Source organism: Cebus imitator, unplaced genomic scaffold, assembly GCF_001604975.1.
Source record: "Cebus imitator isolate Cc_AM_T3 unplaced genomic scaffold, Cebus_imitator-1.0 Scaffold384, whole genome shotgun sequence".
Taxonomy (NCBI): domain Eukaryota; kingdom Metazoa; phylum Chordata; class Mammalia; order Primates; family Cebidae; genus Cebus; species Cebus imitator.
In genome coordinates this window covers 864978-891688 of record NW_016107699.1, presented here as the reverse complement: position 1 = coordinate 891688, position 26711 = coordinate 864978, and the positions used below count along the sequence as shown (strand labels likewise).

Below are 26711 nucleotides of genomic sequence, written 5' to 3'. Positions count from 1 at the left end.
CTGGGTTCAAGCAATTCTCCTGCCTCAGCCTCCCAAGTAGCTGGGATTACAGGCATGTGCCACCACGCCTGGCTCATTTTTTGTATTTATAGTAGAGATGGCCTTTCACCGTGTTGGCCAGGCTGGTCTTGCACTCCTTGCCTCAGGTGATCCGCCCACCTCGGCCTCCCAAAGTGTTGGAATTACAGGCGTGAGCCACTGTTACTGCCCTTAAAGTCGTTTTAAAGGGATTTTGAGTGTCTAGTGACTGTCCCGTAGCAGTGCAGGAATTTGGTGTTTTAAGTCAAGTAAATCAAAGGTGAGGGGCTGAGGTTTGGCTGAGAGTGGTGAAGCAAATGTTTTTATCCCATTAAATGAGTTAACATGTAGGCTTTCTCTCCTTAGGATGAAGATTCTGAATTCACATTGGCCTCTGACTTTGAAATTGGACACTTTTTCCGTGAGCGGATAGTCCCACGGGCCGTGCTGTACTTCACTGGGGAGGCCATAGAGGATGATGACAATGTATGAAGCTGGGGAAGGGGTTGGCTACCACCTGGGTGTTTACCTCTGTTGGTGCAGGGTGGCCCTGAACTGTGGCTTGGGAAACCCCTGTGCCTAATTTTTTTATTACATCATCAGCCAGATATGTAGTCCAAGCTGCTCTCCTTGTTGTGGGGGACATATACTTGGAAGAGAAGTCTGAGGAACGCAGCAGGAAAAGTGAGGCAGTCTCAGAGTTGATTGCCAGTGACTCACAGCATTCTCTAAAAACCTAAGCTTCAGGGAACTTCTAAACATGAGAAAAATCTCTTTCATGGAGGTCTTGCCACTGCAAACATTTACTGACAGTGGACTCATGCTACCCTATGGCTCATCAACCCCCAAGAAATAGAAATTCCTGAACTTTATCTGATTAGGTAAAAAGGGAAAAAAAAAAAAAAAACCCATATTCTCCAAGCAAACAACAAGATTGCATGTCACTTTCCTTTCTGGGCTTGAGGGAAGCCAGCATTTCCACGGTCAGAACTTGTGGGCGCACAGCCGAAGCAACGCTTAGAAGCTCCTTGCCAAGGCTCAGGTAGCTTGGAGTCGTCTTGATCTGTGGAAAATAAAGTTTTGCTTTATAGAATGTTACTGGAGGTATGTTCTAGATGATATTCTGTTGCTTGTAGAGCTCTTAGGTTTTGTGGCTGTGCTAGGTTTCTTTTCTTAGAAGGTCTGGTCTGTTGGGGCTTCAGACAGGGCAGCAGGAGCTTAGGCGTGTTCAGGGGCCTTAGCCCCCTGGCAGTAAACGCCAGCATCTCCTCACACTTCTCCCATTGTATTGAGTTCCACCCGCGGGGAGAAGAGGCCAGTGTGAAACTTGTGAAACACAACTTGCTTGTTCGTCCCTAGGCTGGGAGGTGATTGTAGGTCAGAGAACATGGACAGTCAAGCAGCTGCCAAGACTTAGTTGTATGGATTCTAGACCGGTACTTTCTCCGGTAGAACCTTCTCTTGATGGAACTGTTCTCTGGCTCTTTGGTCCAGTGCAGTTGGACTGACCGTGTATGCCACTTGAGTACTTGAAATATGGCTGCTGTGACTGAGGAACTGAACATTCCATTTAAATTAGGTTGAAATAGTGAGCCAAGGGCTAGTGGCTACACATTGGAAAGCTTATCTCATACATTTTTGATCATACACCGTCAATTTAAAAGATCTGAATGTGCATGTGTGCTGTTTGCTTACTTCTGTGCAGTGTCTGTACTGCTGGTGAGCACTGTGGCTTGTGGTAAATGTATACGTGTTCATTCATGGTACGTTCAGCATAGGTACTACTGATGAGCAGTCATTTAGAGGCTGGAGTGTCAGCTCAGATTAGACGGCTTAGACTTGCATCACCATTCTCCCTCTTAGTAGCTCCACCGCCTCTTTTTGCTTCAGTTTCCTCGGCTGTAAGTAGAGCTCATGGGAAAGACTCTGGTTACTGGGTAAGCCCTTCACATAGCGCCTGGCACGGAGCAGTGATTCAGTAAGTGTTGGCATAAAAAGTGTTTGATGATGGTACGCTCCAGACCGCACCCCAACACTAGAAAGTTGTTGAAGGAGGAAGTGAGTGTGGGAGCCCTGGTCTTGTCTCCCTGTATATGGCAGCTTCTGCTCTGCCCAGGCAGGAGATGCATCTGAAGGAGCCCATGGGCACAGCACCTCAAGGGTGAATCGCTGGACTCAGAGCCTCAGGATAGGCACTGGAGCCCCACCTGAAACAGAAGACTGTTAAATCTTTCCCTGCCTGAGGCTGGTTAGGATCCTTATAGTGAAAGGGTGCAGTGCTATGGTCAGATCTCATCCCGGCTGCCACATGGTGCAGGCTGAGTGAACTCTTGTTTCAGGCTGGGCCACGCCACCGCAGTAGGATCCTTCTGAGTTCCACTGAAGTTGGCTCAGAGGAGTACGTGGTATGGGCTCAACAAAAGGGAAATGTGGAGAAATGAAACTGCATTTTCCTGTACTGCCCCGGTGATGCAACCAGTAGTGATAAGATGGTTTTGCTTGTGGTGTAAGTCTCATGTTTGAAACTTGATTTTCAGTCCAGTGATGTCTTTGGATGTAGGAGAAACTGATTCAAGACAATTGACTAATGGTGGAGGTTCGCCTTTGAGTACCTTGGTTTTTACTTATTTAAAAAAAATGCCCAAGTTTTAATAGATTTCTACTAAGGTTTCTTTTCATCTTGTGTGAGATGTAAAATGATAACCCAAATACCTGTATCCAGTAACACTATGCTCCTGGTTAGATCAGCCTTGTAAAAAATCTAAAGAAAGCAGATTGAACAGTTTACAAAAATCTTTTCCTGTGCCTGCCCTTCAGTGTGAGAACAGCCAGGGCAGAGCTGTGATGCCAGGTTCCCAGCTGTGCCCAGTGCACACCCTGGCTGACCAGCTTCCTATCCTGTCCCTTGCTTTGCGTGACTTTCAGTCTCCTGGCATGCTTTTAAAATGCAGTGCTCACAAAGCAAATGGCTCTTCAGCCAGGCGAGGCCCAGCAGGCAGCGTGGCTGGACTTTCTGCTCTTAGGCTGGATCAGTCACTCGATGGGACTGGTGTCTCCGGCAGGCTGCTATCATGTTTTGTAAACCTAAAAATGTTTTTCTCTGTTTTTCCAGTTTGAAGAAGGTGAAGAAGGAGAAGAGGAGGTAAGAAGCAGGTTTATGCAGCTTTACTTACTTCCCTGATGTCGTTTCTTTGGCTTTCTCTGCTTGAAGATTGTGACTCACGGGGCTGTGTTACACGCGGTTTTGGTGAAGCTGCCTCTGACTCTAGCAGTGTTGTTGAAACACTAAGCAGAAATGCATAGCAAATGCTGGGACAGTTTCCAGAGTATTTGACCCTGCAGAAAGTGTATCTTAGAAAATCATCATTTAACAAGCAAAATCTACGTTTTCAGAAATGTGTTTCTTTTAGGGTTATCTGTGAGAACAAAAAGATACCTAGAAATAATTGTAAGTGTCCAGAGGAAGTGGTGAGTCGCTTCTAGGTAGCGGTAATTGATTTCCTTCTAAGGCAGCGCATTGCCCTCCTGTGTTTGTGGATAGTGAATGCCACAAGAATTTAAATGTCTTTCCAGCTAATTCTCACTTTTTTAATACAGGAGTTAGAAGGTGACGAGGAGGGAGAAGATGAGGATGATGTGGAAATTAACCCCAAGGTTGGTAACTTTGGGGCCACCCAGACCTCCTCATTATGCTGCACTGTTAGATTTTTTAAAATGTTCCCCACTTTGAGGCAGTAGTGTTAACAGTATTCATTATTCCTTAATTAGAAAGTTTAAAATGTGTCAGAAAAATACAGGAATGATTATTCAGATACTTAGTGTAAAATTGAGTGTCGAGTGTACGTATTCAGTGAAAGCTTTTCCAGCTGTCTCAAGCTGTGTCTTATTTACACAGACTCTTTCAGTAGAGCAACTTTTATTTTCCAGATGTTTCATTCTTTTAAGGTAAGGTGATGATTTAGCTGACAACATAAATAAACTTTTATTTGTGCCTGTTTGGAAATGGTGCAGAGAAGGGACCTTGGGGCTGTTTTTGTTCAGAAACAGAAGTGGGATTGTGGGCGTCATTGTACGGTCCCACCTGGGCCGCACGTGCCCAGGTGGTATGTTTAGGTAGCTCATCTGTCTCAGACAACTTAAGACTAATTTGGAAGATTTACTAAAGAAAACTGAGTTTAAAATGAGTAGGCAAGCCCATTAATTTTACCTGCAAATTTAGATCTTTATTTGTGGTCTCAGAGTAACTTAAATCAGGGTGCTTTGACCATTTGACACATCTTAGAGTCAGAACTGTTTTAATGTTATCCTGAAGCTGTCATAAGAGTTTACTCTTGTAAAACATGAAATGTGTAGTTCACCTGCCTCTTTTAAGTATATTATGGGCTGACGGAATACTAACGTTACCTGGTGTTTTTGTAGTGTGTCTCTGTCCGACTAGATGTTTTCTGCTTGTTTTTACCTTTGTTTTTTGGAGTGTGCACTAAATGCTGTTGGTGTGATAACCTGGTTCTGTCTTCAGTTGGTTAAAACCCGGTATTTCCATGAATGCATGTTCACAGTAGTGGTTCCTTGAGGGAAAGGGATGGGAGAAGAGTCTTTAAAACTTTTAAAAAATGTGCCTTATAAATGCTGTTCTGGGAATATGCTCATGGAAATGTTCATCTTCTAAAGGTTGGCCTGTTGATGTGAGAGGACTCTGTGCTGAAAGTATGCTTGTGCTCAGCACCATGCTGGTGGGCGGCGAGGGCGGCAGAGACCAAGGCCTGGGTCTGCCTTGCGTGGATCGCAGTGTGGGGACAGGGAAGATGAGGGCTATCAGCCGGCCAGTGAGCAGCTCTGGGTGAATAAATGCTGCCCATCACTGCTTCGCAGGTGTCTGCTGGCCCCAAGGGCCGCGTGTGCTTACTGGGCCATGTTTCAAGGTTGCAGTTGTAAAGCAAGGAATGGGGACACTTGGCAGGGCCACCGCCTCAGACTCCGCGCACAGCTGCCTCTGTCCTTGCTTGTTGCCCTTGTCTCTCCCTCTCCTTGTATTCTGTGCCTTGACTTCTCTTTTCCTGCCCCGTTTGTTCTGTCACCTTGGACAACCTTCAGTCTCCTTTCACGTCCCAGGTTTCTACAGGAGCATTCTCACCAGCCATTGTAGAGACCACACAGCGGTGGATTACACATACTAACACCCAGGAGGCCTTTGACAGATTTTTTTAGAAAGGACTAAAAACATGTTGAGGCTAATGGTGTGAAGTTCAGAGACTGCCAGGCATGTGTGGCCTGGTAAGGCCCCGCCTGCTGTCCCTGTCGCATGCACCTCTCCAGAGAGATTGGCGGTGTTAGAGGCTACACAGGCAAACGAAAGCAAGGCAGGAAGGAAGGTTTCTGTATCGAGCATCTGATAGACGCGAAAGTCATGCTTCTGCGTGTTTCTGAAGGTGTGACCTGGTGTGGATGCTGCTCACCCTGAGTGCAGTAGCTCACAGCCCTTTTGTATCATGAGAAATTGTGGCCATTTCCTCCTGTATAATTTTGTGCATTTCATTTTCTTTCATGCTGACCGTTCCTTTCAATTTTTTTCCCCATTTAGGTGTAATTTTTGTCTGTTAATCATTCATACGTTTCTAGGTAAGGTGGAATTCCATTCATACCTAACTTCCAAACTTCTGACCTATTCTTTATGCAATGCATTGTTTTGACTTTGAATAAAGAGGAAGCTGCTGTCCAGGCACACTCCCTGTGGCATAGGTTTGACATAGGGCGTTAGAAAGCACAGTGTTTTCTACAAGTGTGTGTTACATGTACTTTTAAAATCAACAACCCAGACCTAGATTTGGTCCCCGCTTTCTGAGCCCAGTATTTCTTGCTAAGTAACAAAGATGTAACTTGGGTGGTATTTTCATTGCTGATGGTACTGCTTTCCAGCAAGAGGGGCCTGGATGGTCAGCAGCCTGCAGGTTGACATGCATAGACCACCATAAGCAAACAGTCTTTGCAGAGAGCGTAACACGGTTGGCGTCCGAGCTGTGCTCAGAACACACCCTGTGGCAGTTGAAATAGGCCCACTGTCATTACCAACACGTGTCTGTTGAATATTTATACTTCTTGAATTCATGTCTTGTGCAGACCAATAGGTACACAAAGGGGTGACTGAGCTGTTACTGTGCCAGCATTTTTTATCTAAAACGTGAACTGGCATCTGTTTGGATGTCAGCAGCAGAAGGCACTGTTGTGAGGTTGGTGCAGAGTGCTCTAACCGAATGAGGCCAGAACCAGTTGTAGATGAAAGTGAGCGTCAGTGAGCCTGGGAACTGCCCCCATCCCCACTTTCTTCAGTCCCTGTAGCTCTGCCCTGTCCTGGAATGGCTGACAGCAGGCCCGTAAGTGGACAGAGGCTCTTGCCTGTGACAAGGCCCGTTCTCTCGTGGCACTCTTGGGAGGTAGTGGGAGAAAGCAGAGAGGTGGGAACAAGAGGTGCCTGAGAAACCTCACAGCCATGGCAGGGCCTCTGCATGCTGGGGTAAGTAGGCACTCCGTTTTTAAAGGTCTTGTCACAGAGCGGCAGCACAATCCTGGCAGTCCCATAGACCAGATGTCCTTGAGGTCTGAGCACCACCGCCTTCTGCCTTCCTCGTGTAGGCTGCTTCCATGGGAAACTTATGAGAGGACGTAGGGCACGTGCAGCTCATGGAGCGACTTTGTTTTCCAGGGCCAGGTTTGAGAATTTGCCTGCATGTTTAAAATTGTGTCTAGCTGCCATTAGTCCTGTTGTCCCCGAATGTCTGAAGAGCTTAGCCACTCTTACTTTACCTGTACCCCCACCCACTCCTCCCACGCCACCAGCTATTGTGAAGAGAATCCTCGATGCCTGCCACCTCCCTGTTTCAGCATGCATCCCTGGAAGAGAAGGGCAGGGTGTGACAGCAGCAGCCCCCAGGACTGCGGCACTGAGGCCTCTTCAGCCGTAGAGCTCTGGGCACTGGGGGCTGCTCCTTCCCCGGTGCAGCTGTTGTGGGCCAGTGTGTTCAGAGGCATGTCTTTGTTGCCTTTCTCAGGTCTGTGAAAACCCCACCTTTTAAATGGTCCCATGAGAGACGAGATTTTTCCCATTAGTTGGTGCCTTTTAAAATGCCAACTCTCCCTCCCTTGATAATCAGGTCAGCATTGATTAATGACCAAACTGTCATTAAATTCTTGTGACATGAAATAGAGCATGCTTCAGTTGATTTGCAGTCATCCTTTGACGTGTAGTTACAAGCTAAAAAGCAACTGGTGTCTCATTTATAAAAGTCAGTTCTAAAACTCCTGTCACTCACTTGCAGAAGCTCCAGCATGTGTGAGCACCAAAGCGTGGCAGGGGAGGGCCATGTGCTGTCCTTCCTCAGGCACAGGGGAAGCAGCTCTTCCCACAGCCAGGTGCCCAGCCCACTCCCCTCCGGCAAGGCACTGGGTCAGAACACCAGTCTTGAGGGTCTCTGGGTTCTATGCAGACTCTGTTCTCTCTAGCAGTCTTCATCACCCAGGATATTTGGTTTTGTTTTTTTGTATTTTTTTGAGACATTGTCTTGCTCTGTTGCCCAGGCTGGAGTGCACTGGTGCCATCTCAGCTCACTGCAGCCTCCGCCTCCCAGGTTCAAGCAATTATCCTGCCTCAGCTTCCCCAAGTAGCTGGGAGTACAGGTGTGCACCACCACATCCAGCTAATTTTTATAGTTTTAGTAGAGATGGGGTTTCGCCATGTTGGTCAGGCTGGTCTCGAACTCCTAACCTCGTGATCCACCCACCTCGGCTTCCCAAAGTGCTGGGATTACAGGCGTCAGCCACCATTCCCGGCTATTGGTTTTATTTAGGACAAATAGAAACTACATTCTCATGGTTGAAAATACTTATTACAATATTTACAACTTAGGATAATTTATATTTATTTCTGGTTGAGCATTCCAAATCCAGAATCCTCCTGTGGGCATTTTCTTTGTCATGTTGGCACTCAGAGTTCCAAATTTTGGAGTATCTCGGATTTGGGATTTGGGATGCTCAATCCGTGGTAGGATAAATTATAAAATCCTGTGTATGATATGACGTATTTGTATAACTTAAATGTCCATAAAGATGGAGTCTCTGCCATCCTGTGACCAGCCTCAGTCCTCCCTGGCCCCGCACAGCTTCTTTATTGACCTCCCATTTTCTAGGCCAGTCCCTTGGTGGTGGCACGCTGCTTGTGTCCCACTCCTCCCGTCAGTGCACCTGCCCAGGGCACCTTGCATCCCCCACGCTCTTAAAGCCAGTGGCTCCGTGCCCTTGGCCACGACATTGGGCCAGTTTCAGTTTACCCTCGAATCTCAGATTGGCAGGTCTCAGTTGGCATCCTTTTGGCTAGGGTTTTCGGTCAGCCGCCTCCTCCTCTTGGCTGGGCTCTTGGGCAGCCTGTGGGGTGGCCGAGATTGGGAGCTTGGACCAGGGTTCAGGGTTATTGACTGGTTTTATGCATCCCTTATACATTTCTTTTGTCATCCCTTAAGTGTGATTTCCCAAAAAATGAACTGTAGCCTCAGCTTACAGCGTGGAAGAGGACAGTTAGTGAACCCAGGGGCCTTTTTTGCCCCATACAGTGAATGTTCTTAGGTTCCATAGGCATACTGGATTAAATCTGGAGCAATTCGTAATCTCAGCCAGAAATCATGGGTTACAGATTCCTAAAGTTACTAGCTCAGAAGCATTGTCAAGATCGTGATGTATTTCATAGGCTATTTTTGGCCTCCACACAAATTCATGGAGTTGCTGGATGTGGTTTAAGGGGTGCGAGATCTGTGTTAGATAATACTGGAGTTTTAATCCATTCCTCTGGAAGGATCCATCCTTCCCGGATGCGGTCACTGGAAGGATAGCATTCCCCCTCGGTGAGACTGTTGGGAGGGTGAGTGACAGGTGCAGCTCTTGGGAGGGGCAGCTCGTCATTTGTTGGTGCACCGGAGGATGGATCTGCCAGGGCCCTCCCCGCTAGTCCAGAGCAGGAAACCGCTAGAGGAGAGGTTTGCTTCCCTTGAGAGCCAAGGGTCCACCCCACCCAGACACGTGCACCTGAGAGATGAGGACTGTTGACACCAGGAGGGGTGGCCTCGCGGCGGCCTTTCTGGGTGAGCTGCCATGCTGAGCACACTGTGCTTTGGGGGCGGGCGGCTGCTTCCCAGCACTTTTATGGGCAGCCCCCTGAAGCTCCACCACCCTAAGGGGCCTCAAAACCCTCCCGCTGAACACACCTCGAATTTGAGTGCCTCACGGGCATATCTTTAAAAACAAGAAAGGCAGCCCTGCTTTGACTTGGCAGGAATAGAGTTAGCTTTGTTCTTGTCACTTTTATTTGAAAGTATATTTGCAGTAACCATTTGTTTCAATGAGAAAGAACTCATTCAGTCTTGGTTTTCGTTGTTGATGGGAGCTAATTGGTGAACGGCGCCGGCTTTGCTCTCTACAAGCCTTGTCTTCTCTTTCGTTGACAGAAGGAACCCAGCCAGCCGGCGGAGTGCAAGCAGCAGTAGGAAGCGGAGGCGGGCGCCTGGCAGACTGTGGGGACGCCAGGCCTGTGGGCGGGGCCTCGGTCCTCGCCGCCGCACCAGCCCGTCGGCAGCGCTTGCTCCATCTAACTCGTTTTCAAGTGCATGATTTTCACTTTCACTTTTCCTTTTTCCTTATTATTTTGCTTAACTTGTACAGTGGCAACTGAAATGCATTTCAGAAATAGGAGGTTTCATCCGGCACCCTCAGCAGCCTTGGTGCCTGTAGCCCTGGACTTGCCTGGGCCTTTCCCTCCGGGGGGCTCCAAAGACCACATGGGGTGGGGTGGGGGTCACTTGGCAAAAAGGGCCGAGTCTGGTGATGCGATTCCAGGGATCTAGAACCTCTCCTACCACTCCTGCAGTTGGACTGAATTCTTCCCTTTTATTTGAAGAAACCCACTGGCTGTTTGCAGCCGCTTAGTCTGCCGCGTGTATGCTAATCATCTCCGAAGGGCTGTGTAGAGTAGGCCGTGTTCTGCTTAGGTCATTGCTTCTTGACTTTCTTTTTTTAGGGGTGGGTCAGGGTTGTGGCACACCAGCTCGGGCAAGAGCTGCCACGAGTCACCTCATATTTATTGATTCCTTCTTACCTGTGAGGACTGTGGCCTTTTGCTGTCACTCGTCCTTACCATTTCTGAACCACCTTGGTGACCTGGGCAGGAAGATGTGCCGTGCCACTTCCTAGCAGGAGTGAGGCCTGTGCGGAAGAAACGTTGCTCCCTGCCACCAGGACTGAAGACTCGAGTGTGTCCTTGTGACGCAGGCACCGCCCTGCTGCCGGAGCCAGCATCTGGTGGTCGTCTCCAGCTGGGGGCTGGGCTGGGAAGCCCTGTGTTTCAGTTGAGCATATGAGCGTCAAGTCCTGCTTTCTCAAGAGCCCCATTGCTGGGCCCCACCATTCATCCTGTCTGAGGGTCCTGGCTTCGGTGTGACCTGTTGGCGGCTGGCGGGTGGGGTTTCCAGTGGGTGATGGCACTCCGGCAGCCAGGGATGGCCGTGTCCGCACAGCCTAACCTTAGAACACATTTGTAACTCGATACAGTGTTTTCAATTTGTACAGAATAGTTAAGAGTATTCTATTAAAGTTGTGAAAGCTGGAGTCAGCGCTGTGCTGTGATTCTTTGTAGGGGAGTGTGGTGGGGGAAGCGGGCTGGGGGGTTGGAGGGACGCCCTCTGCTGCTCTCCAGCGGCTCAGGTGTGCGGCACACCCTGCTGGACTGTTGAGCCCTGGGCTTGGTGGCTCCAGGACCGACTGTACAGTTCGTTTCTGAGGCTTTGAAAGCGCCGTTTCAGGCAGAGGCCGCTGTAGCCACCCCTCTACAACCTGAGTTGCTGCTGCATGCACACGGCTTCACTGGGGGTCCAGGGAAAGTCTTTGTTCCTACCCCCAAGAGGGGTTCATTTCTCAGAGTTAGTGGGACGATGCCTTGTAGCTCCAGAAGGCTCCAAGAGGAGAACTTACTGATAAAGCCCATGTTGGGTCTGCCTGCTCACTGGTTTTTCCCGCTGTCTCGTCCATCCCCAGTGAGAGGAGGCGCTCCACCCAGACACCTGCCGCGCTGGCTCTTCCTGACCTGGCTGTGGGAATCCCGGCCCTGGCAGCGCCCCCTGGCGGACAGCAGGGCGTCATAACAAGGCAGCTGTGGGGCGGGCTCCCTGCTCCCCATGTGGCTCGCCCGGCCCTGCTGCCTCCAGCTCACCCATAGGCTGCCTTCTCCCTGGGAGCAGCAGGAAAGGAGGTGCAGGTTTGGACACACTTCCAGCACACACCTAAGGGCTGCCAGGCCTGATGTCCATGCTTCCTGCACCCATTCCTCCGTCCGCATCCTATGAAGTACCTGGGGGAGCAGCACCCTGTCCTTAGTTGGTCTGCTCCGGGTCGGACCCCATAATCCAAGGGGCAGGTGCCATTTTACAGTGATCTGCCTTCAGCTTCAGAGACGGAGCCCTGCACCCTGCCCTGTGCTGGGCGTCTGGAGTGTCTTTCAGGAAGGGCTCCACAGGTGCGGGGAATGCCCCTCACAACCAGCTGGGCGGTTTTAGATAAGATGTGCACGGGTCGGGGAAGGGATGATACTGTGGCCTCTGGGGCCTCTGGGTTTTCCCTTTTGAGTGAGAGGTGTGTGAGGACCCTGCATGCATCCTTCACAGAACTGGGCTCCTGTGTCCCCCGCTGAATCTGACCTTGGGGGTGCACGGTTTGTGGATGCTGCCCAGTTCCAAGGGCATCTGGGTACGGGACCTCCAGGTGCAGCCTGGGGAGTGTGGAGGTCCCAGGGCGCAGGTGGTGCCTCCAGGAGCCTGGTTTGTGTCACCCCTGCATGGCCACTGTGTCCTGCCTGCTCCCGGGGATCTCAGGAAGGGAAAGTGGTTCTCCAGTGACCACGGAGACCAGGAACCATCCCAGGCCCAGGCCATTGTCACCTCAGTGACCTCAGTGAGAGACCAGTCATCACAGAAAGTCACTGAGCGGTTGAGAGGTTCACCCAGAGCCACCATCTGGAAGGCAGCTGGGAAGGGGCTTCTGGCAGCACCCCGGCCTAGTCTGGGGAAAGGGTGGCTGCTCCCTTCCTGGTCCTGGGGGCCAAGGGGCTCCCTGTGGCTTTTCACCTCGTGGGGGCACTGAGACTCCAAACCAGTGGCGCTGAGATCAGGGCAGGAGTTTGGGGAGCAGCCCAGGAGATAGCAAGAGGCAGGGCCTGGGGCACTCCCCTGCCTTGGTGGCTCAGACACGTCTGTTGGCTGCCATCACATGGGTGCTTCTGGGCAAGGAGGGAATGAATCTGCATGGCAAATAGCCAGGCACTGAGGATGGCAGCTGGAGTGGCCGTTTCTGTGTGGTTCTAGAGCCCGAAAACCTATGGTGCTGGTGACTGCCTGGGGTGGGGGTGGGGGTGGAGGGGACTGACCAAAGAACCCTTTAGAGTCATGCAAGTGGTTACAAAGGTGTATGCTTTTGTCAGAACTCATTGAGTTACCTCAAAAGTGGGCATATTTGGATGTATGTAAATTAGCTGTCAATGAAGCTTTTTTTTTTTTTTTTTTTTTTTTTTTTTGAGACAGAGTCTCGCTCTGTTGCCCAGGCTGGAGTGCAGTGACACAATTTTGGCTCACTGCAACCTCCACCTCCTGGGTTCAAGCAATTCTCCTGCCTCAGCCTCCCACGTAGGTGGCATTACAGATGTGTGCCACCACGCCGGGCTAATGCTTGTATTTTTAGTAGAGATGGGGTTTTGCCATGTTGGCCAGGGTGGTCTTGAACTCCTGACCTCATGATCTGCCCGCCTCGGCCTCCTAAAGTGCTGAGATTACAGGCATGAGCCACCACACCCAGCCTGAAGCTCATTTTTCAAAACTCCCCAGAACAGGGTGATTGCACTTAAACTTCTGGCTTTTCCCTTGAGTTGGGAGCTGTGTCTCCCCAGACCTGACGGCTGCTGCTGACGGCCGGCCACCTGAGTCCCTCGTCCATAGCTGCCTGCGTGCGGGTCTGCAGGTGGTGTGTCCCCCAGGTCCCCCTACTTGGCCAGTCTACTGTCTAGGCTCGTGGCTCCCATTTATGTGGAGCTGGGACCAAGCAGACCTCCCGTCCTGCCCCCATCCTGCTGCCTAGCAAAGCTCTTCAGGCCCAAAGGCCACTCCTGGGACCAGGGCCTCCTTCCCTATGGCCCAGGTCCAGGGCTTCCTGCCACCCACCCATCTTGTCCCTCCCGCAAAATGCCCTGGCCGCCACCAACCCCATCACTGGGTGGGCTGAGTTGGCCTGGGCTGCCAGGATCCAAGCTTGCCCCTGAGGTGGGAGGCAGGGGTAGGCTGGGTAGGGGGCAGCCAGGGTGGGTAGGTGGAGGCCTTGGTATTTCTGACCCTGGTGGGTTCTTGGTTTGCCTGGCTCTGAGTCTGGGCTCAGGGCTGGGCAACCAGTGAGCAACAGAGGAACAGTCTGGGGCAGCGGTGGGAGAAGACCGCTTCAGACTCAGCCACCCACAGCTGCGGAGCCCTGAGGGAGCCCTGGGCCTGCGGAAGGGGCTGCTGTGGGCAGAGGCCTTCGGCTCCCTTTCAGCCTGGCGTGGACTTTGGGCTCTGCCTCGAAGCCTTCAGAACAGGTGCCTTCCCAGCTTCCTTCTGCTGGAGACAGGCACCTCCTCCCCAGCCCGCCCCCGGGAGTATCCCCATGTGGAGTGGAGGGTCTGAGGGGCCCCAGCTGTGTGGGTCTTGCCCACTGGGAGACACTGGCGAGCAGTGGCCCCCAATGGCAGGGGCTCCGGGAAGGGCACCTCCTGAGGCTGGCCCTGGCTGAGCTGACTTGCTGGATTTGGTGTGGATTTCCAGGCACCTCATGCACCTGGGACCTTCCCCATGTAAGGGACACAGACCCGAGGCTCAGGACGGAAGCCAGGGCCCAGCTCTTGCAGGGTGAGGCCTGCCGAGGGCAGGTCACCTTGTGCCTGAGGGAGGCCCCGCCTGCCAGGCTGTCCCCAAGGTGCCAACCACTGGCCCGTCCTGGCGATGCTGACTCAGTTCTCAGGGAGGCAGCCAGATATTACTTTCCATGACAACCCAATAGCCTGGCCCAGCCCAGCCAGGACAAACGGGGCAGCTACGACTGTCCAGGACCCCACTCAGGGCAGACCCACTCAGGGCACCCTTGTCAGGCTCCTCAAGAAGTCTGTGGTGTCCACCAACTTTCCAGATCTCCCTAGTTCTGTTTCTGCATCTGAGACGTGGGGAGAAGCCTCACATCCTCGGCACACAGAACCTGGGCATGACTGCCCACACTGGCCCTCACCAGGGCCCACCTGGCTGGAGCCAGTCGAGGAAGGAGGACAGTACCTCACTGAGCAAGGCGGGTGCAGGGCCGGGAGGACAAGAGGGGACGTCTGGAGATGGGGCCTCGGGCGCAGGTGCTGGCCAGAGTTGCTAGCGTCTGCTGCCCCAGCGTGGGGGCCACCATCGAGGGCCTGAGGCCGTCCCTGGGTCTCAACCTGCCCCCTTACATCAGGCTGCCCGTCCCCCAAGAACCAGAACACCAGACCTTACACGGGGACCCTTTCTCGTCATCTGGGGGTTCCAGGCATTGCTTGGCTTGCGGCCACTTCCCTCCAATCTCTGCCTCTGTCTCACAAGGCCCCTCACCCTGTGCCTGCTTCTTCGTGGTTCTCCCTTGTGAGGCACACGCGGTGGCCCACCTGGGGAGTCCAGGATGAGCTCCAGCTCTCGGGGGCCTCGTCTCCCTCACTCCCTAGCCACTGAGGTCATGTTCACTCTTTTGCCATCAAAGGTCACATCCATGGGTTTTGGGGAGTAGGACGTGGATATGTCTTTTTGGGGGGCCACCATTCAGCCTATGAAAGGGGCCTTTCAAACAGACCCAAGCACATGAAGAGGGGAAAGAGCCATGCCAAAGGCCACAGACACCTAGAGAGACGGCCGCCCCATCCCAGGACAGAGACATGTACATGGAGACAAGACACCAGGTTTTGTTTGACAGGATCTCACTCCAGCCCAGGCTGGAGAGCAGTGGCATGATCTCAGTTCACTGCAACCTCCACCTCCCAGGGCGAAGCAGTTCTCCTGCGTCAGCCTCCCGAGTAGCCGGGATTACAGGTACATGCCACTGCACTTGACTAATTTCTTCTATTTTCAGTAGAGAGAGCTTTACCATGTTGGCCAGGCTGGTCTCAAACTCCTGAACCCAAGTGATCCACTCACTTTGGCCTCCGAAAGTGCTGGATTACAGGTGTGAGTCGTGGTGCCCAGCCCAGTTTGACTTTTGTTTAAAGTACAGAGTGCCCACCATTGGCCTGGCCGTGGAGAGGTTGGCACTGCAGCCCTCGGGGAGAGGGTGAATAGGCACGGCCCCACTGGGGGTCCTCTTGGCAGTCACCACACATCCGGGGGCCCCACTAGCCTAGCAGCGCCACGTCTGGTGTGCAGGAAGGCAGTGCCGTGTATGACGATGGCGCCAGGGGACCCAGCCCAAGCCCATTCATCGCGAGGGGTGGCTGAGACATGGAGGATTCCACAGAATGAGGGCGGGGTGGGGGGCTTCCTGAGAAATGGCCCAGACACAGGAAGAGATGCAACATGCCCCTGCATGCATGGACTCTCACATGTAAGCGCATTTTAAAACTGGTGCAGGTACATCACAAAAGCTGCCATCTTTACCATTTAAAGTGCACAGTTCAGTGCCACTAAGCATGTTCACACTGTGCATCTGTCACCAGCATCTGCCTCCACAATTTCTCTTCTCCCCAAATTGAATCTCCGTCCCCATTAAACACTCACTTCCCGTTCTCCTCTCCAGCCCTGGCCTCTGCCCTCCTACCTGTCTGAATCTGGCGAGTCTTGGGACCTCGTGCAGGTGGAATCATTCAGTCCTTGTGCCTTCATGTCGGGCTTACTTCACTCAGCACAGTGCCCTCAGAGTCTGAGTTGTAGCCTGTGTGAGGATTCCCATCCACTTTAAGGCTGTGACGATTCCACTGTGTGGGTGGATCCCATCGTGGGTGCCCATCTGTCCGTGGACACCTGACGCTTGGTGGCTTCTACCTTTTGGCTGCTGTGACTTGTGCTGCTGAGCATGTGGGTGTGTGTGGATCTCTCAGAGAGACTCTACTTCAGTTCTTGTGAGCATGTGAATGTGAAGCAGAATTGCCGGATCACAGGGCAATCCCATATTTAATCGTTAAAGGAGGCTGGGCACGGTGGCTCACACCCATAATCCCAGAACTTTGGGGGGCCTAGGTGGGCGGATCGCTTGAAACAGGAGTTTGAGACCAGCCTGGCCAACATGGGGAAACCTCATCTCTACTAAAAATACAAAAATTAGCTGGGTGTGGTGGTGAGCGCCTGTAATCTCAGCTACTTGGGAGGCTGAGGCAGGAGAATTGCTTGAACCCGGGAGGCAGAGGTTGCAGTGAGCCGAGATTATGCCCCTGCACTATAGCCTGGATGACAGAATGGGACTCCGTCTTAAAAAAAAAAAAAAATGTATTAAAGGAAATGTAAATGCTTTTTTAAGAAGGATGAGGCCAGGCACAGTGGCTCACACCTGTAACCCCAATACTTTGGGAGGATGTGGCAGGGGGATTGCTTGAGCCCAGAAATTCAAGACCAGCTTGGGCAACATAGTGAGACCCCATCTCTACAAAAAATATACCAGTTAGCCAGGTATGGTGGCGTGTGCCTTGCAGTCCCAGCTACTCAGGAGGCTGAGGTGGGAGGCTCACGCGCCTAAGAGGTCGAGGCTGCAGTGAGCCATTATTGCGCCACTGCACTCCAGCCTGGACGACAGAGGAAGACCCTGTCTCAAAAATTAATAATAACAAAGAGGCGAGGCTCAGTGGCTCATGCCTATAATCCCAGCACTTTGGGAAGCTGAGATGGGTGGATTGCTTGAGCTCAGGAGTTCAGGACCAGCCTGGGCAACACGGCGAAACCCTGTTTCTACAAAAATATAAAAAAATGAGCTGGGCATGCTGGTGCGCGCCTGTCTTCCCAGCCACTCATGAGGCTGAAGTGACCGGATCGCTTGAGCCTGGGAGGTGGAGGTTCAGCGAACCAAGATTGTGTCACTGCACTCCATCCTGGGCAATAAGCAAGACCCCATCTCAGACCGACAGACAAAAAAGGATGAGAACGGCCCTAGGTGGGGACATGAGAGAGATGCACTCAATTTTGTTTTCTTTCTTTTTTTTTGAGATCGAGTCTTGCTGTGTGGCCCAGGCTGGAGTCCAGTGGTGCAATCTCGGGTCACTGCAACCTCCGCCTCCCGGGTTCAAGCAATTCTCCTGCCTCAGCCTCCCAAGTAACTGGGATTGCAGGCACATGCCACCATGCCTGGCTAATTATTATTATTAGTTTTTGTATTTTTAGTAGAGATGAGGTTTCACCACGTTGGCCAGGCTGGTCTCGAACTCCTCACTGCAAATGATCTGCCTGCCGTGGCCTCCCAAAGTGCTGGGATTACAGGCATGAGCCACCACACCCAGCGTCAACTTTGAAATGATGTGAGCCTTTTTTACTTTTTATATCAACAATTGGTTACTATTTTTGGTAGGTTTTTGTTTTAGAGATGGGTTCTTGCTGTCTTCCCCAGGCTGGTCTTGAACTCCTGTCTTCAAGTGATCACAGGTCACTGCAGTGATCATGGGTCACTGCAGCTTCTCGCCTGGGCCTCCCAAAGCACTGGATTACTGGCACAAGTCACAGTGCCTGGCCTGTATTTAACAATTTTTTAACGTTGGAAAGGATTAATGACATAACACCTCCCAGGGCTCCCCCAGACCCGCTGAATGAGAAGCTCCGGCCGGGAGGGTGGGCAGCAGACGCAGTCTCTGTGCTGTGAGAAGGCTGCCCCCTCGACTCTGCAATCTGAGTCCTGTGCAAAGCATGGGCCACCTCAGTCCTCGCTCTCTCCCTTCCTGCACTGTGTCTGTTCCTTTGTTCACTGGTTCACTCCTTCAAGCTTCTGGAGGCATCCCCACAAGCCAGGTGCAGGGCAGTCATGGCGGCTGCTCTTTTCCATCTGGGAGTGACTGCTGAGAGGGCCCTCCCCTGAGCTTCCTGTGTCCTGGCCCCATCTCCCAACCTCTGGAGGCTCCAGGACCACCCACAAGCAGCCCTGTGGAGATGACACCAGCCTGACGGAGGCCCCACTCTGCCTCACAGGCCCCTCAGCTTGGCGGTCCTCACTTGCAGTCACCCGAGGTGGCCGGGGGCTGTCAGGTCTTATGCTCAAGCCTGCACCACGTTCCGTGGTCCGCACAGAGGGGGCGTTTTGGGCAATGACGTGGATACCTTTATTTTTTGAACCAGGGTCTTGCTCTGTCACCCAGGCTGTAGTGCAGTGGAGTGATCACGGGTCACTGCAGCCTCGACCTCCTGGGCTGAAGTGATCCTCCCATCTCAGCGTCCCAAATAGTTGGGGCACAAAGCCACCACGCCTGGCTCTTTTTTTTTTTTTTTTTTTGTGTGTGTGTGTGTGTGTGTGTGGAGATGGGAGGTCTTGCTCTGTTGCCCAGGCTGGTCTCAAACTTCTGGGCTCAAGCAACCTGCTTACCTCGGCCTCCCAACGTGCTGGAATCATAGGCATGAGCCACTGGGCCCAGCATTAGGATGCTTTTTTAGCTCCCAGTTTTCAAATCATTTCCTGAGTGCCTGGGCTGGTCCCTGGGGGTCCCAAAGAATAAAACATTGTCACTGCATTTCAGAAGCTAACAGTAGCTGATAACAGCTTCTGAGCAGGGTACTGAGGGATAAATAGGAGCTCATCAGGGGCCAAGGAGAAGGGTGTTCTGGGTTTCTCATTCAGTCCCCAACACCTTGCAAAGCAGGACCTGCCTGTCAGACTCCATCAGAAGAGCTCAGGAAAGACACAGCAACAGGAAACACCGCCAGGTCAAGGGTAGGCTGATGGCGGGTGCCTGAAAACCAGGTGGGTCCTGCCACGGGCACTGTCACTCCTCAGGCTGCAGAGGGGAGGAGACAGATCGAGGGCAGGCCTGAGTCACAGGCCCTGGCGCATGGGCCCTGCTCAGGCGCCGCGGCTCCAGGCAGCCTGGGTCTTCCCCAGCCTCCCCAGTCTCATGTGGGTGGTGGCTTGGAGACCCACGGCCTGGCAGTATGTGGTTGGCAGCAGGCAGGCCTCAGAGTTTGCCCTGGGAGGGCTTCCTGGAGGAGGTGAGAGGAGCAAGGGGTGGGCCTTCCTAACTGGAGAGCAGTGGGCACTTCCACAGGCTGTCCTTGAGCAACCCTGCCCACAAGAGGGCGGTGCCGAGCCCCAGGCACCTGGGTCGGGCCCTGTGACACACAGTTTCCTCACAGGCTGGCAGGATGGCCAGGCTCGTTGGGCAAGTGCCTGGAGGGCCCGGCCTCGTCACCACAAGGAAGTGACCTCACTCAGGGAGTTTCGGAGAGGTGCCCGCATCTTGCCCCAGCTGCTGACAGCCTCACACAGCTGGGCTCCGGCGCCAAGGGGCCAGGCAGCTGGACAGGGCAGCCAGTGTCCCAGGCCAGATGTTTGGGCACCCGGACTGCACACCAATGCCTGCCTGGGGGTGGGTCCCTTGGCTCAGGCTCCACGTGAATCTCGGATGTGGCCCGTCAGATAAATATTAGTAAACCTGGCTTGGACTGGTGCTGCCTGACGCCACCAACTCCAGGCAGAGCCCCCTCCCCATCCTGAGAAGCAGTCACAGAACATCAGGGCTGTTTCCTGCCCCTGGCCAGAGGGCGCTGCAGCATTGGGGCATTGGTGGATGTGGCCCCACCGGCCATTTTGTGACCTGAGTGAGTCACCACCTCTCTGAAACCCCCACCCCGTGTTCCCTGCAAACCCAAGAAAGCAGCCCCAACAGGCAGAGACGACAGCACAGAGCTTGCATGGGGCAGTGCCACGCTGACCGCCCTGCGGGCGCCTGGCCCTGGTGTCTGTCCGGCCCATGGTTCCTCCGTCTGCAGCATGTGAGGGGCCCAGAACCCACTCACGATGCAGTTCCCATGCGGGTGCAGCTGGACCCACATCGCGTTCCGATCTCTGCCGTGCTGGAGAAGGCTCCGGCTATCAAAGGGCTCTTGGCTACCAAATGGCCCTAGGAGGGACATTCCTCAGAAGACCCTCGTGTGGTGTGCCCATGCTGGCACTCTGTTGCCTCCCCCCACCCCATCCCAGGAAGTGGGCACCACAGTCCTCATCTTCCAGAGGCCACCCTCAGGCAGGCCTGCTCTGGGGCCAGGGAAAGGGCCACTCCTTGGCAATGTGACCCCGACAAGTCGCTGCACCCCTGAGCCAACTTTCCTCATCTGCAGCTGGGGCCAGTGCTCCTCCTGGGGGCACCACTCAGCTGAAGGTGGGACCAGGTGAGGCTCAGGCCTCAGGTGAGGAAGGCTGGGGGGCGCTGGCAGAGGGTGGGTGGCTCGGAGGGACACAGGGCAGTGTGAGTGATGGTGATCAAGCCCTCGGGTGGACGGTGGGCGCAGAGAGAACAGGGGCAGCCGGGAGCTGGCTCTGGCCCCTGCCTGCAAATACCTGCCAAGTGGCCATGGTCTCCTCCAAGCCCCTCTCACCTCCTGAGGCTGTAGATTATTTTTGCCCATGAACATACAGACACCCTGGGGGCTCCTGAAGTCATCTGCTGGTCCAGGGCTGGTCGGGCTCAGAGCTGGCTCTCTCCAGCGCCCACATTCGCAACCAGGCCCAGCTAGTTCGGCCAAGCAGGGTCCCAGGGTGTCTAGCAGCTGCTGGGGAGGCCAGGGCCACTACGATTGAGCCCCTGGGGCAGGGACCATGGGCAGAGAAGCTGCCTGGGGAGGCCTGGCCTTGGCCATCTGCTCCCCTCCAGGGCTTGGACCTGATTTCCAGCAGCTTCCAAAGGGCCATCCACCCCCACAGCCCCCAGGTATTGACATCATCCGTGAAGGGACTAGCAGAGAGGGGCTGTATGGGCGGGAAGCCCCCTAGGGAGGCCAGGAGGGCGGGGCCTCTGAATTGAAGCTGCCCACCCCCACCTCCTGGCCTCCCAGCTCCTGCCCCACCTGCTGGAGCACCACCCTGGGTTGCAAGTCCTGCCCTCGGGGGACTGAGTTTCCCAACCTCCCCTGAGAGGGCCACTGGGGTGCAGGCAAGAGAGGAGCTGGGCGGGGCTGGAGAGCTCACCTCACCTGGCCTCCCCTGGTTTCCAAACCCGTGTCCTCCCCCTCATTTCTCCTAGCCTCTGGTCTGCTCCTGCCTGTCCTCTGTCCCTCCCCCAAGGCCTCTGCATCTTGAACCAGTTTCTTCCTCTGTGGAGCAGGGGCTGGAATGCTCACTTTGAGGGGCTCTCTGGGTTAGGTGGAGGCTGGGCACAGTGGTGGCATGCAGGCACGACTGGCCCTTCAAGGTCTCCTTGGAGACCTTCCAGGGCACACCCTCCCCACAGTGTCCTCCCAGCTGTCCTCTCGGCCCCCAGTAACCCTGACCCCCCATTCCCATCCTCATGTACATGCTGTGCCTTTGAGGGTTAGAGGGACTCCTTTCCCTCCTTTGGGGACCAAGCACCAGCCAGGCCTGCAGGCACACAATAGGTGCTTAAGCAAGGCTGAGTGTTGGGGGTTTTCCTGGAGCCGAGGTTCCACAGGCTGGCGCCTGGGTGGGATGGGCAGGCTTTTGGGCCTGGGGGTATTCCAGGCACCTATGGGTACCCGCAAGTCATGGTGGCTCCTTCGGGCAGTGACAGATCACTCTGCTGCTGGCTGCTTCTGCTCTTCCACAGCCCAAAGGGCTCTTGCCCAGGTCACACTGCCCAGCAGCCCAGCGCCCTGCAGCAGCGAAAGAAGAAACACCAGAGTCCGAATCCCTCCTGCAGCCTCTCCCGACCAATGCTGGAACCCCCTCTCCCCGCCGAAAACCAGTCTCCCCTCACCTGCCCGCCCATCCTGCTGCTCCCTCACTCCACAGGATCCCAGCCCCGCTGAAGGACAGGTGTCAGGTAGGGGGCAGTGTTGACCTGCAGGTCTCAGGCAGGTGTCTCTCCAAGGTGGGGCTGGGAGGAAGGGAAGTGCCTGGCACAGCCCAACCCTGCCCTCTGCCGGCGCTGCCCTTCCACACAACGCCCCTGCCCACAGCCAGGTCCCCTGGCCACACAGGTGGGACCACCGGGCAGCTGCCACCTGCATGCCATTCCCAGCACCTGGTCCGGGAGCTCCTCTGAGCCAGCTGCCTCTTTATCCCTCACAGCGACTCTGAAGGGCCAGTAGAGGCAGGGCTGGTCCCAGGTCTGGGCCACTGTCTTGACATTTTAAGTAAATTTTACTCGTTTTCATTTTGCGTGGGCTCCGCCATTGAGACCAATTCCGACCCCAGAGGCGGGACTTCCTGCTGTAACCTTCCCAGGGCAGAGCTGGGGCGGGGGGCGCGGGGAGGTGGCGGCCCTGGAGCAGCCGGGGTCCCGGGGTCCTCTCGGCCGGCTCCACCCCCACCCCTGGGAACCCAGGAAGAGCCGGCTTTCGCTTCCTGTCTATTAAACCCTTTAAAGGAAGAGGGTAAATAAAACGCCCGTCTACCCAGCTGGAAAGCGATGACTCAGCCGCCCCCGCCGACCCTCGCCCCCAGGCTGAGCCCAGAGAGCCGGCGTCGCGACCTGGTCCGGACCCCTCGGCTCCCGGGACTACTCTCCGGTCCAGGTCGTGGGCGCGGTCGGAGCAGTCGGTCCCCCAGTTCGGGACACCACGAGGGCGCAGGGAGGAGAACGGCCTTCCTCTTCCCCTCCCATTGACCGAGCTTTATGGGTTGCTGTTCCAGCCCTTTCTACGTGTTACCTAACCCAGCAGAGGCTACTGTTCCCATTTCACAGAAGGGAAAACCGAGGCTGAGAGAGGAGGTCGTTCAGGGCGCAGCCCGTGGGTGGCAAGCTGGGCGCCTGGTTCCGCAGAGGGTCTATGGGAAGACCCCTCCGCTCCCCCCCGCCCCCGCCCCAAGGGGACGGAACGGACAGGGCTTGAGAGGAAGGAAGGGGGTCTCGACCCTCCTTCTGCCCCAGGAGCCCTAGAACGGCAGGGCTGGCCCTCGGGTGCATGGAGGGTGGGGTTCTGGTCCCTGCTGTCTCCCCACCGTGGGCCGACCCCGGGTCCGCGGGTGCTTCCTGGGGCTCCCCAGCGTGAGTCACCGCGGGCAGGGCTGGCTGCAGCGCATTCCTCCGCGGGGCCCGCCTGCGAGACGGTGCGGGCGAGCGCCCGGGCGGGGCGGGACCTCACGTCACGCCACGGGGTCGGACCGCTGGGGCATCGGGGGCAAGAGGAGCGCGGGCTTCTGAGACCGGAGGGGGCGGCCAGGAACTGACCATGGCGCGGACGCGACGTGCGGGCACGGACGCGACGTGCGGGCACGGACTGGCTGGGGAGGAGATGGCCCCGGGGCGCGCGGGCGCAGGTGGGCGCGGTGGCTCGAGGGCCGGGGCGGGCCGGGGCGGGCCCGACGGGGCGGGGCGGGGAGGGGCGCTATAAAGGCCGCGCCGGGGCCACGAGGCGCTGAGCCGGCGCCGCCACCGCCCTCGTCGCCGCCGTGTTGCCGCCCCCAGTCTCGAACCCGGCCAGCCATGAAGTCCCCGGACGAGGTGCTGCGCGAGGGCGAGCTGGAGAAGCGCAGCGACAGCCTCTTCCAGCTCTGGAAGAAGAAGCGCGGCGTGCTCACCTCCGACCGCCTGAGCCTGTTCCCCGCCAGCCCCCGCGCGCGCCCCAAGGAGCTGCGCTTCCACTCGCTGCTGAAGGTGGACTGCGTGGAGCGCACGGGCAAGTACGTGTACTTCACGATCGTCACCACGGACCGCAAGGAGATCGACTTCCGCTGCGCGGGCGAGAGCTGCTGGAACGCGGCCATCGCGCTGGCGCTCATCGATTTCCAGAACCGCCGCGCCCTGCAGGGCTTTCGCAGCCGCCAGGAGCGCCCCGCGCCCGCCGCACCCGCCGCACCCGCCGAGGCCGCGGAGCCCTCGGACCCCTCCCCGCAGCCCCAGCCCCGCACGCCATGAGCCCGCCGCGGTGAGTGCCGGCCCGCGCCGGATAGCCGGGTCCGGGGCCTTCGGGAAAAGCCACTTCCACGCCCGACGGCGGGGCGGGGGGCGGGGCGGGGCGCTGCAGCTCTTTCGGGACCCGGCGCCCCGCGATCGCTCTGCTCCCCTCGCGCCGGGGTCTCGGGGCCTCTCAGGCTGGACCCCGACCGGCCCTGGCGCAGCTCCCTGACCCAGTCCTTTTCCCACAGGGCCGCACAGTGGACGAGCCGGACCGGGGTCCCGACGCAGCCCGCGCCCACCAACCCCGCAGCAGCAGAACGCCTTGCCGGTCGCGCGGATCCTCGCCCCGCAGCACGGGCGCCTTAAGTTATTGGACTATCTAATATCTATGTATTTATTTCGCTGATTCTTTGTAACCACATATTTTATAGTCTTGATATCTTGTTTTTGCATTGATACGCCCACCGCAAATAAATTTGGCCAGTTCACTTTTCTACCATCCGGCTGTGGCTCAGTGAGATTCCTGCTGGGAGGGTGGAGGCCTGGGAAGGGAAGGGCAGGTCACCCTCATCCAGTCCTGCCGGACTGGTGTGAAAGGCGCTGGCAACCGTCTTTGAATGAATAAATGAATCGTGTCATCTGCTGGGCAGGGTCCACACCCTCCTTCCAAGCAGCCTCCCCGGAGGCCAGGAAGTGCCCTGGGGTTTGACCTGGCTACCTTCTGCTCCCTGTTGTGTCCTGAGGAACTGAGCCTGGGAGGACAGGGTGGGGGACCATGGCCCTGTTGCTGTCTGTGGTGGGGGACCTTCCCCAGCAACCCCTCCTCCCCACACACCACCTGGCACCAGACCCGAGGGAAACCCTCAGCCCTCTGGCTGCCTGTTGCCAGCGATCCTGGCTTGTGCCCACAGTGTGGGGTGGGCAGGGTCACCTTTGCTTTTGAGGGAACAAGAGAGAGTTCTGGGCTGTCTCTGATGTTGGGGCAGGAGGCAGAGGTCCCTGCACATCCAGGTGCTTTCCCAGGACACTGGGATGGAGAGGCCTGAGCCCCTCTTCCTGAGATAGCAGACCAGCACAGCTGCTGCCCTCCCTGGCTGCATTCTCTGAAAGACAAGGAGGGACCGAGACAGGGCTCAGGAAGTGTGTCCCCCACCCAGAAGGGCTCCTGGTGAGGAGCTGATCAGGGGCACAGGCACGGCTCCATGCCCCAGGATGGGGCCTTCATTTCTGGAACCTTGCTGGTTGGAGGGATGCCGGTAGGGGAGGCAGAGAAGTACCAGAATCGGGCCCTAATCTGTGTTGCTATGGGGCCGACGAAGCCCCTTAGCTGGTCTGGGGTCAGGGCGGGGAGAGTGCTGTCCCTTGCTGTCCCTTTGCTGCATGGCCTGTGGGAGTCTTGGTGCTAGATGCAGAAGAAACCATTTCCTGCCAGGAAGTTTCTCCCAGCACGCTTTGTGAAGCCCCAGGCAAATGGGGCAGGGGCTTCTGCAAAGGCAGAAAAGAGCAGCTGAGGACGCTGCCCTGGCCGGGCTCCTGGGCCTCCCAGCTGCCCCCCAGAGCCTCACCTGGACGGACGTCCAAGGCCAGCAGGAGAGACCTTGCCCCTGGGGGCTTTGAGCAGAGGCACAATCTGGCCTGAGCTCTGAGGCCACTTCCAGTTTGAGGAATTTTGGAATTCCTCAAATTCTGAGGACAGTGGAATTCTAAGAGTTGGGGAGTCCACGTTTTAACAGTTTCTTTTCAAGGCAGCCCAAGGAGAGGAGGGGTAGCCTTCATGGTCTCGGAGACAGCTGCAGACCCTCGCTGAGGCTGTGGAGAACCTGTTCTCTCCAGATGGGTCAATGGGTCACAGTGGCTGGGCCGGCTCCCCATGCCCAGTTCTTCTCCCCAGAACCCAGGGCTGGGGACTGGGGGTGAGGGGTCGGGAAGTGCTGTGGTCAGGAGGCTGGGAAGCCAACAGTAGGTGTCCTGGCCAGCAAATCAGGTAACCTGGCTGCAAGGCAAGAGGTGAGTGGCGGGGCGAGCATTCCCGCCTGAATTCCACCTCCTGCCAGGTCAGTGGCAGCGGCAGATTCTCATAGGTTCGAGAACCCTATTGTGAACTGCGCATGGGAGGGATCTAGGAGGGTGTCCTTATGAGAATCTAACACCCGGTAATCTGGGGTGAAAGTTTCATTTCCCCCACCCGAATCCGTGGAAAAATGGTCTTCCATGACACTGGTCCCTGGGGCAGAAAATGTTGGGACCACTGAGCTATAGGACAAAGAGGCTGAGAGAGGGGTACACCCCAGGAGTTCTGGGGTTTGGGTGGCTGGCAGCATCCCTGGTGCAGTTCCGGGGTTCCAGTGGCTGGCAGCGTCTGATGAAGTTCTGGGGTTCAGGTGGCTGGCAGCGTGTCTGGTGCAGTTCTGGGTTCGGGTGGCTGGCAGCTTCCGTGGTGCAGTTCTGGGGTTCAGGTGGTTGGCAGCTTCCGTGGTGCAGTTCTAGGGTTCAGGTGGCTGGCAGCTTCCGTGGTGCAGTTCTGGGGTTCAGGTGGCTGGCAGCTTCCGTGGTGCAGTTCTGGGTTCGGGTGGCTGGCAGCTTCCGTGGTGCAGTTCTGGGGTTTGGGTGGCTGGCAGCTTCCGTGGTGCAGTTCTGGGGTTTGGGTGGCTGGCAGCTTCCG

General features: G+C 55.6%; 2 protein-coding genes across 6 annotated transcripts in view; both read left to right on the top strand.

Moving 5' to 3' along the window:
- Positions 1-26711, top strand: part of NAP1L4 (nucleosome assembly protein 1 like 4) — a 65850-nt gene that overhangs the window by 37219 nt on the left and 1920 nt on the right. For 2 of the 5 annotated variants that reach the window (XM_017507731.2, XM_017507732.2), the window contains exons 12-15: positions 385-504; positions 3131-3160; positions 3616-3672; positions 9507-9760. In XM_017507731.2, the coding sequence (XP_017363220.1) occupies positions 385-504; positions 3131-3160; positions 3616-3672; positions 9507-9545 (246 nt within the window). In that variant the 3' untranslated portion in view covers positions 9546-9760. Of the gene's footprint in view, positions 1-384; positions 505-3130; positions 3161-3615; positions 3673-5599; positions 5638-9506; positions 10668-26711 lie in introns of those variants that run through there. The other 3 variants (XR_005196758.1, XM_017507730.2, XR_005196759.1) reach the window with 3 other exon arrangements.
- Positions 23536-24548, top strand: PHLDA2 (pleckstrin homology like domain family A member 2). Its single transcript, XM_017507736.2, has 2 exons — positions 23536-24077; positions 24298-24548. Exon 1 carries the CDS (start codon positions 23636-23638, stop codon positions 24065-24067), a length of 432 nt encoding a protein of 143 aa, XP_017363225.1. The 5' UTR covers positions 23536-23635; the 3' UTR covers positions 24068-24077; positions 24298-24548.